General features: G+C 44.2%; 1 protein-coding gene across 1 annotated transcript; it reads left to right on the top strand.

The window, feature by feature from the left end:
* The first annotated feature begins 2,432 nt into the window (after positions 1-2,432).
* On the top strand, positions 2,433-15,686 carry GABRP (gamma-aminobutyric acid (GABA) A receptor, pi). Its single transcript, XM_009873597.1, has 9 exons — positions 2,433-2,488; positions 3,869-3,981; positions 5,753-5,820; positions 7,817-8,034; positions 9,094-9,176; positions 12,183-12,320; positions 13,595-13,747; positions 14,232-14,425; positions 15,372-15,686. The coding sequence occupies exons 1-9, from the start codon at positions 2,433-2,435 to the stop codon at positions 15,684-15,686; spliced, it is 1,338 nt and encodes a 445-aa protein (XP_009871899.1).
* The last annotated feature ends 1,993 nt before the right edge of the window (positions 15,687-17,679 follow it).

Raw genomic sequence — 17,679 nt, 5'->3', positions numbered from 1 at the left:
TGAGCTTGGTATCTGTTCACATGTGACAGGTTCCCACTAGCTCTTCAGTTCAGTAATAACGGTATTTGTTCTGTACAAATTGATTTTAATGTCAAATAACTAAGGACCGCAGTGGCTCCTGCCGGCTCCCCTCACAGCCCAGCACTGCTGCAGTGGAGCAGCCGGCATCACAGGGCTCAGGGGCAGTGGTGTGGAGGAGCCTGGGAACCACTCCAGCCCCATGCCTGGTGAGGGTGCACATCTCTGTCCCCTCACACCCTATAAACAGAATTATTGATGTGGTCACTTTTTCGTCCTTCTCTGTTTTTGCTCTTATCACCCCTTCAAAGATAGAGGAACAAAGCAGAATTATGAAAGTGTAGCTTGACATGTAGTGGGAGATGCAGGCTGCTGCTGTTGGTTGGTGTGAAGAAGCATTATTTCATGAAATTCCCTGGAAGCAGACACAATCTTCCACAGAGGACTCTAGCTGGATCTGTTTTACTATCGTACTTGCATCTTTGTGTAATGTTCGTGGCCAGCAGGGAGAACACAGAGTTGAGCAAGCTATTATATTCTCAAGGTTTTCATTATCTCTGAGTCTACATAATGCATAATTTTTATATAACCTTGGCATTGTGAGCAATCTCTCCACCAGTTGTACAAGTACTGCCTTCATGAGTTTGGTGTTGCCTGTGCCATGCTTTCACTGACCAGAGAAAAACATCCAGATTAAACAGTGTTCAAGTTTGGTTTTTCTATTGGAGCAAACTTAAATCCTTTACTGGACAGAGAAGCATAAATATACAATCTTAAAATGATTTTTCTCAGCATACTGCTCTAATGAAACTGGTAGCCTCTGATGAAAAGGTCTTGCACGGTAAAAGCAGAATTCCAGTTGTATTAACTGATACACTAAATAGTAAATAAATGCTTTAGTTACATTCAGCTCTGGGCAGTGGTGTCACCTTTTCCTTGCCCCTGAGTACTTTGCTATGCCTGGTTTCTAGCTCTGCTCGCTTACAGATCCCCTCTCACTGCCTCACAGTCTTTGATGTATATTATCTTCACAGCCACCCTCTGAAGGAAGAAAACAAGATTCTCCTTGTTTTGCAAAGAGTTAGAGGAGTCACAGAGAAATTGAGACTGTGCCGTTCACTCGGGTCTGGCAGCAGCAGCTCTAGATTTGTCCAAGTTCATTTGTTCCGACTGTCACCTCTAGGCAGCAGTAGCACACATTGCAGGGCACATTTCACTTCTCTTAGCTGAAAACACAACAGGGTCCCAGGAAGGCTTTTTACTGCCTAATAGGTCTCCATCCACTGGCTTGGGTTTGTGTTTTTTTTCAAAATAAGGTCTTAATAACTGCGATCAGATAGAATAAAACTGTTTAGAAACTTATTCTGATGCTACCAGCTACAGTCCCTGTGCAAAGCAGATGGTCATGAAGGATGCTCCTGAGCTGAAGCTCACAAATTGTCATGCTTTAGCTAAATGCTAATTTGTAAAGTTATCCTTTCTTCCTACGAGCATTTCTTTAAACTACCTGGACTAATCCTTCTTTCTCCTCAAAATTGTGTTCTAACATTGCTGTGAGCAGGGAAATTATTCTCTCTCTAGCCCTGTGTGATCACGTTACAGTGAGGAGCACTCAGTAACACCTGAAAACATCTGAACAGCATGTTTGGAGAAAGGGCTGCAAGTGCAAAGCCTTGTTAGGAATTCCGTGTTGGACAGACATTAGAGCATGTTTTATTTTGGAAAACATCCTTTCTCCAGAGTGTGGTAGGCTCCAGAAAAGGTGTGCCACTGCTGCAGCATTTCAGGCAGGGAGCAAAAACGCAGAGCAGGGCACAGGCAGGAGCTGCCCATCGCGGCACCTGCTGCAAGGCCAGCACGAGCCTCCAGGAGTCTCGGGCCAGGAGCCAAGATTTGGGTCCGCTCCCAGAAAAGTCAACGAAACCCATTTGAAGGGGAATGATTTCATCCTGTTCTGCATGCTGAGTGACTTGCCAACATTACTATTAATGAGCAGAGTCTAACTGACTCTAGGAACTACCTAAACATTTTTCTATTTAGTAAATCTCTTCCTGTGGTGCAGTTCTTAAGATCATTGCCATCCCATGCTGAAAGAAGAAAAGCGCTCTCTAAGAACAAACCGGCAGCTAGAATTTGGCGACCTTGTCAAGGACTTGAGGACCTGAGTGGTCACTAGTGTCTTTTACATGAACGGTATTAAGATAGCACAGTGCTGAAAAGTGCCACAAGATAGAAAAAAAGGGTGGGAGCCACTATGTATCAGGAATGTTAAACATCACACAGTGTGTGGTTCTGACCCTTCAGGATTTCTTGTCCCTGTTCCACCTTAAAAGAGTTTTTCTTAAACCGCAAAACTTTCCCTTTCTTTTCTACTTCACAGACAAGCAGTGCAAACAGAGAAATAATCTCCAGAGATGTTCTGCAGATATTTTTGCTTCTTCGGTCTGTGTCTTTTCCTTCCGACCCAAAGGTAAGCAGAGTGTTTTGTTTTACAAAGAATACCTGAATTATGTTTCATATAAATAATGTGGGCCAAAAGGAAACTACGCTTTCAACTATCCAGCCCATCCAAAGAAAGCTGGGTGCAGTAAGAGATGTGGTAGGGGTGTAGTAAGAAGAGAGCAAGCTGCACAGGTCCCCAGAACACGTTGACAGTGCAATCCCTGATTTCCTGTTCAGGGCCAGAATAATTTGCAGGTTTTGCTGGAAATGCCCCCCACAGGGCTCCCACCTCTGTTATTACCATCCCTGGCACCATAACCCTAAATGTCTTGAACGGTTTATGCTGTGCATGAACTGGTTCAGTTCTGCTGTAAGCTCCTTTATGGTCTAAAACATGCAGCACACCTCTAAGGACCATTAACCCAGATTTAAAGGGAACAGAGGGAAAAAAGTGCATCAGAGCTTTCAGTAACATTACTAAGTTTCTTACTGCCACATACCAGTGGTCCTGAAACTCGGAGGGGAGGTAGAGGCACTGCCTTCCACCTCCTTCAGCCCTTCACAAAGCAATAACTAACTCTTAACAAATCACTCATTTACATTTTCATCAAGTGAGCATATGACCACACCGCTCAGTGACACTGCACCGTACAGCATACCTTTCTACAGCCCAAACCCTGCTGTCTCTCTAGCTGTTCATACGATGGGACAGATCCGTCAGCCTCATCATGCTTTATTGTCTATCCATAAAACTCTAATTGTGACACTGTAAATTCAAGCTGAACCCTCTGCGTGCACAGCAGCAAGGGATGCTTCAGCCCACAAAGCTTTGCTGGGGCGTGTGAAGTGCTCAGTGCTCCATCCTTCCCCTTCCAGAGCACTGGGGGGTTTTACATGTGGCAGCAGCTGTAGGGATGATGCCTGACACCAACATATGATGATGAAAGCTTCTTTAGGGGACTAGTGATTAGGGAGGAGGAGCTGCTGGATGGTAGGATTTGTCTCAGGTTGTCATAAGCAGGAGGAAGAAAGAAATGCATGTTCCTTCTAGATTGTATGAGAAAGAGTGGGAAGGAGGAGGTTGTGGGTTGTTCTTGTGTCTCGTGATACACAGACCTTGCTTGATTTGTTCTGGACATTTTATGAACAGCCTTAAGCTAACATGTGTGCACACCTGTACATATCAGCTGAGGCAATTGCCTTTTTTCCCACCTCTTCAAGGTGCCGGTTATTCAGCCAAAATAAGCAACGTGAGCAACTGCTCATGATTTCAATTATCTACTCACTTCTAACAAGCATTTTATGCAGTTTGCATGCTCAGGCATAAGCTGGAAACAGCGCTGCAGCTGCACACCAGATGTGCCTGGCATGTCCGGCCACACATAACGGTACGTGTTTATGTCCCCAGGTGGGGCTCCCTGGGCCGTGCACCTGACTCGCGCAGCAGCGACGCATCATCCCTCCCTGGATTTGAGAACCTCACCATGGGATACAACAAATACCTGAGGCCCTACTTTGGCGGTACGTTGGGTCCGTGCATGTGACCATGTGAAGAACAGTCTGTGAGGCCGGTGCGGACGGGAGAGCGTGCTTTAGACTTTCTTTAGGATGCCCCAGTTTGTGCTGCTTTTAAGTGAGTAGCCAAGACTTTCTGTGCACCCGCTGTTGGCTGGAAAAGATTGCTCGTGCACATGTGAGCAAAGAACATGTCCACCTATGAGGTTAAGAACAGGAAACTTATGAACTTCAATACCTCTACGAAAGACCTGACTGAATAACTAAATCCTGATCTAACTCTACAAGCTTTTGTTTAGAGTCTGACGATTGTGATTTTCTGCTTTATTTTTGTTTGTATATATCTGTTTAGTAGTTGCAGCAGTAGAGGAATAAAGCCATTCTCCTTGCCAGAAATACTGACTTTTGACACATGCTTTCACTTCACGCTGAGACACAACGTAAACCTGCTTTAAATCCTTGTGAAACTCTAGGGAGTAGGGAGCACCTGAAGGACAGTCAGGTATTTAGCAACTTACCTGAGGCTACGGTCCAATTTGGGTGTCAGGTCTCCCACCTTCCAGGTGAGGCGAGTGCTGTATTCACTGAGAGGGCAGGGTTTCTCAGAAAGATATTCAGCACCTGAAAAATATCAATGACAGTTTAAAAACACCTATGAGAAATTTTTATTTTTAGTAATATTGCTTTTCTATCAGAAGCTAATAATGAAATTATGCTCAACAGAAAAATTGTCCATCAGCTTTCACCAGAACTTGGATGTTTCCTGTTGTAGCTCCCGCAGACTGACCTTCTGCCACTGGCAGCTTTGAGCTTCTTCCTTTTTCTTACCATGGTGATAAATTTCTGGAACAATACAGAATTTACCAGCTTGTTATGTCCAGAATGTCTGATCTTATGCAGGAGGGGAAAAGCTCCTCTATATCTTGTCACATTGATGAACAGATGCTTCTGTAACAGAGATTAACTGCATCTGCACCAGCCTACACCTACCGGGGCCATAAGCGTTAAACCGAAATGGTCAGGATGCTGGTCTGACCTCCTCCAGAGATGCCGAGTCCTCATGGATCTACTCTCTGGTTACTAATTTCAGTGAGCCTCAGGTGTCTGAATATCTAAAACAGTATCTCAGACAGCTACTTTGAAAAATGTACATCTGTTGTCAATGAAATGTATTTTGGGGTTTGGGGACAGTGTAAAACAAATAAACAAACAAAAACCCCAAACCACCTAGAAGGAGATTTAGAAACCGTGTCCCTTAACTTTTCTAAATGTGATTTAGAGGACGGAGGGCAGTTTCAGCGAGTCCCACGAGGAAAGGCATTGCCGTGCTGTCACTTGGGCGGAGAGGGCAGCCTCGGGGAGCGCCAAGCCCAGGGTGGAGCCGCAAATTCAGACTGGGATTGGACACACCAGGCAGGGAAGTTTGTGTTTTTCTGCTCGTGTGACAGAGCCAGCCGTGCCCGGCAGGAGTCGGTGAGAGCGGCCGTTTCCTGGGTAGGAGCTGCCCTCTCGTGGTGCACTTCAAGAGTTGGTCAATGGGCGATCGACAGGATTTGAGCGTCGAAAATCTGTTTGTACGTAGTAACATAACTAAAACCAGGCAAAGTCCAGCTCCCTAACCGTGACAACTTTATTTTGGATCATTTTTGAGTCCAGTGCTCTGAAACTGTGTCTAATCGTTTGGGCTTCTGAGGTTTGAGAGGTCAGCGCAGCATCCCAAGCGGTTTTACTCAAACATTGCCCTTCTCTCTGCTCCACCTTTTCTTTCCCTCCACAGGAGAACCTGTTCAAATTGCAATGAGCCTGGACATCGCAAGTATTTCCAGTATATCTGAGAGCGACATGGTAAGTGTACAAATTTTTATTTTATAAGAGATAAGAGTAGGATTTGACCGGGTGACTTGTCCTGTGTTCCTGTGCGCTCAGCAGAGAAATTGTCATATCCAAGCTGCTTTGCTTTTGTGTGTCTGTTGACCACTTTCAGAGGTGTGATGAGATCAGGGCTCGGTTACGACCACAGGCTATGTAGATGCCGTAGCAATGTGGGCTTCTAAGTAAATAAAGACACTCCAGAGGCCCTACTGGTTGAAAACACAGCATCTCCTAGAAATCAGGCCTCTCGGAAATAGAAAGAAAATCAATCCTATGTGGCATTTCCTCTCCCTTACCTTTCCTCTGTGCAGGATGGGGGGGCCCTCTGTTGGATGTGCTGGTGCAGACTGCAGACACAGACAAGGCGTCTTCTGGAGGAGAAATGAGGTTATGGTCTGTGACATGGTCTGAGGCTCAAAGGATCGGTAATCCCAAGGAAACAAAAAAAAAACCCAAAACAGTAAGGAAGACCAACAGTCAAATATGCAGAGAACACTTTCCCACCACTGAGGAGTCTGATTCCCTCCACGTGTAACAGCTGGATTTCAAACACTCCTGTTTCAGATTGACCAAAACTATGGGGCGACTTGGGTAAATTCAGCAAATAGTTTTGGTCCAAACAGGCACAAGTTCAATCAGGAACAATTTCAATACTTAATTTTAGCATTTTCAAGAACATCACTGCCTTTTTTTTTCTTTCCCCTCAACTGATTAAACAAACTCACTAACTGAAATACTGTAACTCTGATAAAGCTATTCATTTTGGGGAAGGAGCAGAACCAGTAAAATCAATTATTCGCGTACCTCTAGTTTAATTAAAGGGCCTAATTAAAGCTCCTGTTCTGGAATTTAACTTCTTTATGGTCCATCTAAATTGCTCTGGCCACATAGAAAACATTGCAGAGGCTTACCCTGTGCCTTGATGAAAGCTGGAAAATCAACCATGATTCTTCACTTTTGTCACTACTATAATTCCTTGCATTGAAAGCCGGTGCATTATTTGACATGTTTTTTCTTCTGTCACAGGCTGAGAGTAAAATTTTAGAAGCTGCAAAAGCTAACACTGATACTTGATAATTACTTAGGCCTTTTCTCTTAAAGCATTTGACAAATTATAGATGGAATGAAACAGAACTACTTCACCATCCGCAGAGAGGCAGCACAACTGTGGTACGAACAGTGATTCCACGCGGTTAACACAATCGCCAGTGTCAGTCAGTCTGTGCCAGAGATATTGAGAACACAAAAGACATTACTAGCTGCATTTACTTCACCTATAAGGAAGAAAGTGAAACAGTGCAACAGTGCCCTAGGTCTGTCAGTAAAGGATTATCTTTAGAGCTGGGTGCTACTTACTCTTTTATGATGGGGCATTTGGAAATACTCCAGTCACTGCAGGTAGATTTTGGTAAGCTAAACTCAAGTTATTCCGAGTGTCCTTAGATTCAAAACTCCTACTAAAAAAGATGCTGCAAGATGAGCTTTTTATTTGTTTGGGATTTTTTAAAGACCTCACTGGAGTAACAGGTTGGATTTGCTTACCTTTTTGTCACAATGCGCCGGCGTGTCTATCATGATCACATATATAGGACCTGTGTAGTTTTAAAACTCTGCACAATGACTGATTTTTAATGTCAATGACTTGCTGAGTGGCCCCAAGTGTGCACTTCCCATCTGTTTTCTTACCTGCAAGACAGACACAAAAATATAAATTACAATAATTGCTCATACTACGAGTATGCTCTTTAGTGCTCAAACACTATGCCTTTAAGTGTAAGTATATGAGAAATGTAATACCATAAATAAAACTGTGATGCAAATCTGTCAGATTTACTGCATGCATTTGAAGCTGAGCTTTGATATGTTAAACAAATGTGTCTTCTGCCTCCTGGCATGCACAGTGCGCCCACAGGGACGCTGTGCAGGTGTGCTGAGCATGCGTCCTCACAGGTTTTCCTCTCTTCCCCAGGATTACACAGCTACTATCTATTTGCGGCAGCGCTGGACAGACCCCCGGTTGGTCTTCCACGGCAACAAGAGCTTCACGCTAGATGCTCGTCTAGTGGAATTGCTCTGGGTACCAGACACGTACATTGTGGAGTCAAAAAGGTCCTTTCTGCACGACGTCACTGTGGGGAACCGCCTCATAAGATTGTTCTCTAACGGCACTATCTTGTACGCCTTAAGGTAAAATGACCTTTGGCTTTGCTGATGAGGGTTCAGAATAGATTTCCAGAATTATACTGGACAGGAGCAGATACCAACTGTCACAGGTAATGAGTTCGGGGTCAACAAGCCAACTGTGGCCATACTCTTTTGATTTATTGCGCCCTGTTCTGGCTGCTTGGAAATGCCAGCCAAGGATCAGGATTCCCCGCTGTGGTACTTGCTGTGTCCCAGGTGCAGCGCCCGCTCAGAAAGCTCACAAGTTTAGGTGTCACCAAGGCAAGTCAAGTCTCACTGGAGCAGGCTGGCCAGAGAGGTGGTGGAGTCTCCATGTCTGGAGACATTCAAAACCCTCCTGGATGCCGCCCTGAGCAACCCACTTTAGGTGACCCTGCTCTGGCAGGGACGTTGGACTAGATGATCTCCAGATCTCTGTCCAACCCTGGCCACTCTGTGATTCTGCAAGTAAGAGGGAGGCAGGGGAGGAAAGGCAGGAAGACGTTGTAACAGTGTAAGTTTAACAGATAGTGGGAAATGATTTGCTCCTCCAATGCCATGTAGCCATGATTTCTGCTTTTTAGCAAGAAGCATGTTTGTACATGTACTGCAGAAACACGCACTGTAATTGCATTAGCAATTAATACCGTGGTATCTCTTCTCGGCTCAGAGGAACTGTGTCCCAGTTACCTCAACTGGAAAGTAAGGCTGCAAAGTAAAACTCATTTTGCCTCCACATCAGAGCAAGCCAGAGTATGTGTGCAGTTATCTACTATGCCTTGGGTGACAAGCAGCGACTTCTTAAGATGTGTAAACTGTGGCACTGGAAAAGATCTGAACCTACACTAAATCTCTCACCACAGCAAAGCAAAATTCCTTTTGGTTACATTTTCATCAGCGTGGCTGCAAAGAGCGTATCTTCTTCAGGAGGGCTCTCTCTGATTACATCAGTCCATTCATTTCATAAGTCAAAATTATCTACGTGACAGAGCAATGTCTTTGTGATCTAGTTTGCTATGAAAAACAGAAATATCTCATTATGTGGTTTTATTGTAACTTTCAGAGTTCTTTCTCTTCCTACAGAATCACTACTACTGTTGCTTGTAACATGGACCTGTCCAAGTATCCCATGGACACACAAACATGCAGACTGCAGCTGGAAAGCTGTAAGTGTAACATTCTAGAAAAAAACCACAACCTTTAAATTTGTTTATTCATATGTAACTACGCATCTTGAATATTTGTATTTGCCACAGCAGCTTTCTGGAGTAGACTTTTACGCCTGCAAATACTAACATCCAATAGAAAACAATTTTGCTTCATCATTCTTCAAATGCTTGTGCTGTAATCCACAGTTTAGAGGGTTCCTGTCACTCTGCAATCTATATAGAAAGAGTGGTAATAATATTTTTATTGAAGTCTAGATAGTTCAGTTTTGCACAGAATAGATAAAGTAACAGCGGCCACTTTTCCAAATTTTGGAAAATTTCCTTTTGCACACACAGCTTCTTCAAAACTAACTGGTGGGGTAAGTGCATGGGCTGGAGCACAGCAAGGAGTGACTTGTCACATTTTGAGGTATCCACCACTTGTTGCACCTTCCAAACCCCCACTGGAACAAGACAGTGTGAAAGATGGTTCTTGCTGGAATATGAGTTGAACAAGCCTCTGGAACTGAAACTAAGGCCAAACTGCACTTTGTGGTACATGTTTTTCCACACAGGCTGTCTGTTACAGGGATGCACATGATGGAACCCTCTTCGCAGGAGTTAGCCTTGGGAGTCTCAAGAAAAAGAATAAGCAGCAAGTTCTGCTCTCAATTAAATTAAAAGCTCATCTATGGCCAAAGCTGGCTGGGAAAGGCTCCAGGAAAAGTTAGGACTCCACAGGGCTCTTACCCAGGAGCTCAGCAGGAGAAGTGCTGCTGTTCTGGGTCTGTGAAGCTCCACAACAAGCCAGCAACCATTTTCCACTTCATGTCTCAAAAAGATATATATAAAATCTCAATACTGAAAAGACCAGATTTTAACTTCTGGGGTTGCAGTACCAACCACCTAGGGAAGCACGTATTATTTTCACATTAAAATCATATTAGTTCACCATGGTTAACTTTATTACAAAGAATAGATCCTGAAATAATAATGATTGGCCTCTTCTGCTACAGCATAGCTTGTTTGGGCCAGTTGTACAAGTGATTGGGTCCTGCATCATGCTCAGTTGCTGCATAATTCCAGTGAAATTATAAGCACATTGCCCACTGGAGATTTCATTAGGATAAGTGCCCAGAAATAATGCTATTTAAATAGATGCCAGATGAATTAACAACAATCTGTCATTTATTATAAAATTTTCCTGCATAACCACAATTTATAAAACTATTTAGAAACTTTGAGAAGTCACATGCTTAGGATTCCATGCAGGGATTCATACCCTGGACACCTAATTTAGGAGTTCATCACCCTCAAGCTCTAGTAATTTGTGTCTCATAAGAAAACACAATTGGATAAAAATAGAGCTGCAATTGCATCTTATTCCTTCTACCAGAATGAACAGATTATCAGAATAAAAGCACCCCCACTCATTTTCTCAAGAAAGGGCACTTAAAAGAATCAAATTAGCAAGATCGATGGGCCTGTTTCCTAAATTAAGTGAAATTTTTGAAGTGAATGGCACGGTGCTGACTCAGCAGAGGCTTTACCCCTCAGACTGAGGTATCCCTGAGTCCAACCTGAGGTCATGCTTTGCCATTATTTGCATTCCTGGAGGGAATTAGTCTGCTGGCACATACAGAGTGTACCGATTATAGAATTGTACAACAGTTTGGGTTGCAGGGACCTTAAAGATTGTCTCAACTCCCTGCCCTGGGCAGGAACACCTCCCAGCAGACCAGGTTGCTCAAAGCCCTGTCCAGCCTGGCCTTGCCACTGCCAGGGAAGGGGCACCCACAGCTCCTCTGGGCAACCAGTGCCAGTGTCTGACTGCCCTCACAGTGAAGAACGTCTTCCTAATGGCTAATCTAAATCTACCCTCTTTCATCTTGAAACTGTTACCCCTTGTCCTATCACTGCAGGCCCTGACAGAGTCTTTTCTTTCCTGTAGCCCCTTCAGGTACTGGAAGGTCACTACAAGGTATCCCCGAGCCTTCTCTTCTCCAGGCTGAAGAGCCCCAGCTCTCTCAACTCCTCAGAGCAGAGATGCTCCAGCCCCCTGATCATCTTTATGGCCTCTTTATGCTCTAACCTCAATGGGTCCATGTTCTTTTTATGTTGGGGGCCTGCAGTACTGCACGTGGGGTCTCGCCAGAGCAGAGGGGCAGAACCACCTCCCTTGACGTGCTGGCCATGCTTTTCCTGATGCAGCCCAGGATGTGATTGTTTTCTGGGCTGGCTTATATTCAGTTTTTCATCCTCTGGTAACTGTTTGAATTGATCTCATCTGTCCTGCCGTTTTGAGGCGGGAATTCACTGTTACCTAAATGTCAGATGCATTTATTTGTCCTCAGTAACTTAAAGCCTCTGGGGATAGGAGGAATGATTTGTAGAAAAAGCTCCTTTTATGAGCAGGTTTTCTGGACAACGCATACCCAATCAGAACAGCCTGGCCCATAGCCACACAGCAGTCTCAGCTCCAAGCTTGTGACTAACTGAAAACCCCTCTTCTGGCATTTTTAAACACTTGAATAGATGATTCAGTGAAATGGTTTTCTGCTACCTGGTAAGATCAATGGGATCTGTATTCTCTGTTTTTAACCACTGCATTTCTCCTGCTGTCCTCTCATTACTGAAGAGGCTCTGTCTGAGGGTTGATTGCTGCGGTAGTTTTATCCTGCTGCGTGTAATCAAACCGCGGATATATTCTCTTTTAAAATGTTAAAATATTTTAAAATAGAAATACCCCATGTAAATGATTGAAATAGGTTCTTGGCAGCCTTACATGTTGTGTCTCACTCATGGTGTCATGTGCTTCCGTTGAAATCTGAACCAGCAGCCTGAAAGTACAGCAGTGAAAGAACAGCCAATATCCACCCATGGCCTGACACTGTTCAAGAGGGTCTTTGTCCAGGCTACAATGCCTGCATCGTGTTCCTGTTCCCACTCAGGAGATAGGGCAGGGCAATCGCTGGGCTTTTACTGGCTAAACCACAGTAAGATGGGTCTTTGTGTTCTCCGTAGGGGGATATGATGAAAACGATGTCATCTTCACGTGGCTGAGAGGAAATGACTCTGTCCATGGCATAGAAAAGCTGCGGCTCTCTCAGTACACAGTGGAACGTTACTACACCCTGGTCTCGAAGTCACAGCAAGAAACAGGTAAATCAGTGAAAGAAAAAAGCAGGAAAAGCTCTCAAGTATTTCCTCTCCCACCTCCTTTCCCTTCCATAGGCCAGGATCTTTTGACTCAAGCCTGAACCAGCAAAGGCTTTAGCAAATGTTAATCTCACAAAAAGAGATGCACAGAAAGATGGCAAAATATATTCTGTAAGATGGAAATCCGTGGAAAGTTAGGGGTTTTGATACCCTACATTCTCTTGATGGATTTTTTTTTTTTTTAATTCTGCACTTCTTTCTTTCTCCACACATACCTGAAGAAACTCTCTCACTTCCTCCCAAGTGTGCAGACTATAAATACTGCAGTGCCATGTTTACAGCAACCGAGAGTAAAATTATCTTTTAAAATATACTCTTGTTTGTAAATTACAATTCTGTCATAATGGAATAAGATCGCTTTGTGCATCAGAACTCAATGTCTTTTTCGTTATGAACATAAATTCTCTTCTCTCCGATCACAGACACTATGAAAGGGGGCAAAACTGCCTCAGAATGACCAGATTTTAAAACTAACAGTGTTTTGTTGTTGACTGTGGTGTATACAGCCCATGAACAACATGGGATTTGTTTCTCTGTTTCAAAGGGAGCTATTGTTTAAACCACAAAAATATCTCCTAAAAATACTGGCAATCCATCCCCAGAACCCTTGTCAGTATTACGATAAATTGATTTTAAAAATGTGACTGAATTTTTTTGAGCACAAAGAGACACAGTTATCAAAGATTACAAATTTCTAATAAATACAGAGGGACTAATTTCCTGTTATGATAAGATATTGGGATGCTTTGGGATGTGAGCCAGAGCCTGCTGAAATTGAGGTAAAAATCTTTTGTTTACTTCTCAGCCATCAGATAAAGACTGAACTTGCTGATGCCCCTTCAAAGTGCTTATTGGGAAAAATCTGCAGTGCTGAGTATGAGAGAATAGCTGAAAGCATCAGCCCTTCTGTACTCTGAGTTATAATGTATAAAATGTTTCTACTGTGAATTAAGTTCAGGAGCCCCTTAGCAAGTCATACGTTGCCTTAGATGTCTCTTGTCCAGCGATGCTGTGTGTACGTGTCCTCTCATCTAGGATGTGTCAGGTACAGCCTCTGAGGCGAGAAGTCAAGCTCGTGTAAGTAATGCAGCTCCCAGGATTTCAGTGCAGCTCTGCTGATGTAGATCGGCTGAAGGGCAGGTGCTGGGCTCTCCCAATTTCACTTCAAGTGTCCTTGTGAATCTCATGTTCCCCGTGTTCCTTCCGTTCCTGAACAGGCAGATACCCACGACTGACACTGCAGTTTGAGCTGAGAAGAAATGTTCTTTACTTCATTTTGGAGACCTATGTGCCCTCCACTCTGCTTGTCATGTTGTCCTGGGTTTCATTTTGGATAACATTGGATTCAGTGCCTGCAAGAACATGTATTGGTGAGTGATTGCCTGGGGAAGGGAGAATACTTTGACAGTCAGGGGACCCTCTGAGGGCTGGGCAGGCAGTAGTTTCCTTGAGCTCTCTGCTCAGGCATAACTGCCCTGCTCACATTCTGCTTTTACTCGTGGCAGAGCCAGGTTAGCAGTGTGAAGCATGGAAGATAGGCTGTGGCTGGCAGAGTTGCCCATCTGCAGAGCCCGTCTTCATGACATGCTTTAGAAGGGGCAGGGAGGAGGGGATTTTTTTACTGGAAGCAAGAATAAGAGAGGCCAAGTGCCTGCTGGAGCTAAGTTGTCACAGGCAGGGGCAGCCTGGGTGAAGCTAGTAGCTAGTGCTACAGAAGCATTTCAGTTGATGGGGTTTGGCAAGAAGTGATGAGCTCTATCTGGCCAGCAACAGAGTGACAGCATGTGCAGAAGGATGGGCCAAGCTTTTTCCAAAGAGTCCACAGAGGAGGTCTGTCTTTTTCTGCTTTCCAAGGAGTAACAACGGTGCTTTCCATGACAACTCTGATGATCGGCTCACGAAGTTCACTTTCAAAAACCAACTGTTTCATTAAGGCTATCGACGTTTACCTCGGCATCTGCTTCAGCTTCATCTTTGGTGCCCTTGTGGAATATGCAGTGGCTCACTACAGCTCGTCACAAAAGTGTGTGGCTAAAGGACCTCGAGAGGTAAAGCCTCATCTACCTTAATAAGATTTGACAATAATTAGTCCTCCATTAACTGAGAGAGAAAAATGGTCTTCCTGTTACAGACACAGTAACAACCCAACCACTTTTCCTAATTGTCACTAAATCTAAATTTTTTTGTGCAACAACCACACAAACAGCACTAGACCACTCTGTCACCTACATGGATTTCTGCACACCCACCCTTGGCTGAGAGTCATGTTAGATTCCCAGGACCACAGTCAGGAAGTGCTTTGCCCTGCCACTAGGACTGGGGCTGTAGCCCTGAGCCGAGCTCATGTGAGAGCATGAAGCGCCTCGGTTCCTTTCAACAGGCAGCCAAAGAAGAGCCAGTATAACACACCGCTGCGCTCTTCTCTGGAATAACTCTGATTAGATCACTGATCTGGAAGATAATTTCTTCTACCAGAGGAAAGCTGGACCCTTCTTCCTCACTTCCCAGAAGACAGTACCAAACATCAGTCCACAATGTTCTGTGGGGGCTGTGAGAGTGAATTGTTCAAAGTGCTCTGCTTTAGCATGAGAAATTACATAGTCAAGGATGATTGTAGTCCAGTGGTCATCAGGGGTCCAAACCCTGTCAGAGGGAAAAGAGGTTTCCCACCTCAGTGCTAAGTTTCCCATCCATTAAATTACTGTGTAGACATGAAGAGAAGGATGTCTTCTAAGAGATGGATAGTGGGTTGCTCAGTGATATGGAGTGAAATTTGCTCAAAGATCTCAAAATACCTCTAGAAATACAGTGGTGGACACAGATGCATCTCTGGGACTTCAGGCTCTCCTACAAATCAGCAGCAGCTGAAAGGCAGCACGTTTGAAGATTGGGACCAACACATCTGAAGATGTGTGCTTTCATCCTTATTGATTAAAGCATTTTTCCTCTGCTGAAGACAAACCCTAAAACTAACTGTACGCTCTTGTTTCCTAGGGGCCTGCAAATGAACTCACTAAAGAAATGGAAGAAGCCAACATCACCAACATCCTCAACAACTCCATCACCAACTATAAACAGAAAATCAGCTTTACAAGCATTGAGATTTCCAGTGATGATGTTAACTGTGGTGACTTGACCATGAAAACTCATCAGAAAATCAAATATGTCTTAAGAAAGAAAATGAACAGGATTATTAGTTATTTCACGATTCAGAACCCCAGCAATGTAGACCACTACTCCAAATTGCTTTTCCCTTTATTTTTCATGCTCGTCAATGTGTTCTATTGGGCTTATTACCTCTATTTTTAGCAGAAATGAGTTACTTCATTGTCCTGCTTCAGCAGGAGAGGAATCTTGTGAATGGGCATCTCACTGTCTAACCTCAGTGAATCCAACGTGGACAGAATGCTCTGTTGCGCTTCCTGAGGAACAGAGCAGGAGGGTGTGTGAGGTACGCAAGACGCAGAGCCTTGGTGCTTCAGCATTAGCAACGTTGACTCTGGACAACTGCTTGTTCAGCTGAGTGGCTGTGCTGGGCTCTTATGCTTGTACCTGCTTTTCTCATTCCAGCATTCAGCCTCTCCCCTGGCCAGAGGTGGGTGGGCAGAACTGCACGTGGCTGCCACAGAGCACTACAGGTGGCAAAATTATCTCTGTAGTCTGAAGCAGGTTGGAACCCTCTAGTTTAGATTTCCAAGAGGATTTAGGATTGCAGCTGTTATTCTCTGCCAGCAATAACAGTGACAGAGGTGCTGTGACTGCTGTCTCAAAGGCTCCTCTGTTCAAGCATGAGAACCCGAGGGCCGCAGTGTGCCACGCGCAGGGGAACGGCTCCCGTGCATGGTGCTTCCTCGTCCCACGGTGGCAGATGGGTGATTTTGGTGCTGCTGGCATTGGCGCAGTAGTACGCTTCATTGCTTTTAGTACCTGTGACACTTGTTGAGGTCGTCCTCACTCACAAAGTTGAGAATAGAAGAGGGCTTTTTATTGGTAGAGCTGCATTACTCTGAAATGCAATGAAATTGTTTTGTGACCCATCTCTTATACGCTTGCTGTTGTGCTGCGCTTGAACAGACTCTACCACCTCCCACGTCCTCCTCACCACCAGATTATTCTTCATCCTGGAGAGTGGCTCCTTTTTTCACTGCTACGAGCAGCTCTGGTTCCTTGCCAGCCATATGTGATAGTGGCTAATGTGTCATCCCCTTCTATGCGGCTGTGCAGCTGGGGCAGGCCAGCAGTGCTGCTGGGGGAAAAAAACATGCCTGGGCTAAGGTAGGATGATTTAAATCAGGTTTTCACTCTCCACTTTAGGCTGAAACAGTGTTACATTTCCACAGAAATTCAGATTCTTAAGTAGGCTCTGCAAACTGCAAGTCAGCTTTGCTTATCCTGCAATCGGCAGGACTGAGAGCTTTGTTTTAAAAATAAATTATGTTGCATGCACACGCTTACGTTGGAGAACCAAAGGCTATTTGGTACTATGTAGCTTAAGGTTACTGTATGTTTTTATTTCCCGATTTTTAAAATCAACTTTTTATGGCAGATTTTCACGACCACCCCCTCTTTGGTGTATGAAGCTTCTGTAAGTCTGAGGGTGGGTGTAATGCCGGGGCTGCCGTAGGCAGAACTACGGTGCGTGCTGCGGCTGCTGCTCGGCAGGAGGTCTGGCCGAGGGAGGCCTCTCGGCAAGTACCTTATATTACCATCTCATGCACGCAGGGTTTGCTTAGTGCAAGAATCTCTTCCTGGGGGTTCCTATAGAAGGTGGGCAAAGAATGCAAAACTATAGATTTTTTTAACTTTAATAACTTTTTATTGAACCATTTCACCACGCTATGTTGTGAAGGACGTATTCATAAATCATAGTTTTACAAAAAGCAGCAGGAGAAGACAAAGGGGAACAGACTGACAATGGCAAGTGAATAAACACAATCTCCAATAATGAAATGTTGGCTTGTATATACTGGCATTTAAAGTCCGTTCCATAAAATGTAATAAAGTGAATGTTAGTGATATGAACACAACCCCCCAGAGAGCTCCTCTATTAAAAAAAATCATTACCTTATTTCTGTGTCAATTTTTTTCTTTAAAACCCAACTAAAATGCCCTAATGTGTTCTACACTGGCCGTCAAATATTAGTGTTAACAAAAGGAATTTCTTTGTACATTACGGTAAACTGCCACTCTCAAGGCTTGCTTTCCTTATGTGCAGTGTTTGTTACAACTTTGCTGCTTTGAAGTTGCTCAGGACTTTTTTTCTAAGTTACACCTCTGTGCAGTGAAATGATTTTTATTGACC

The sequence above is a fragment of the Apaloderma vittatum genome, unplaced genomic scaffold, assembly GCF_000703405.1.
Source record: "Apaloderma vittatum isolate BGI_N311 unplaced genomic scaffold, ASM70340v1 scaffold26497, whole genome shotgun sequence".
NCBI classification, from domain to species: domain Eukaryota; kingdom Metazoa; phylum Chordata; class Aves; order Trogoniformes; family Trogonidae; genus Apaloderma; species Apaloderma vittatum.
This window is presented reverse-complemented; position numbering and strand designations above follow the sequence as displayed.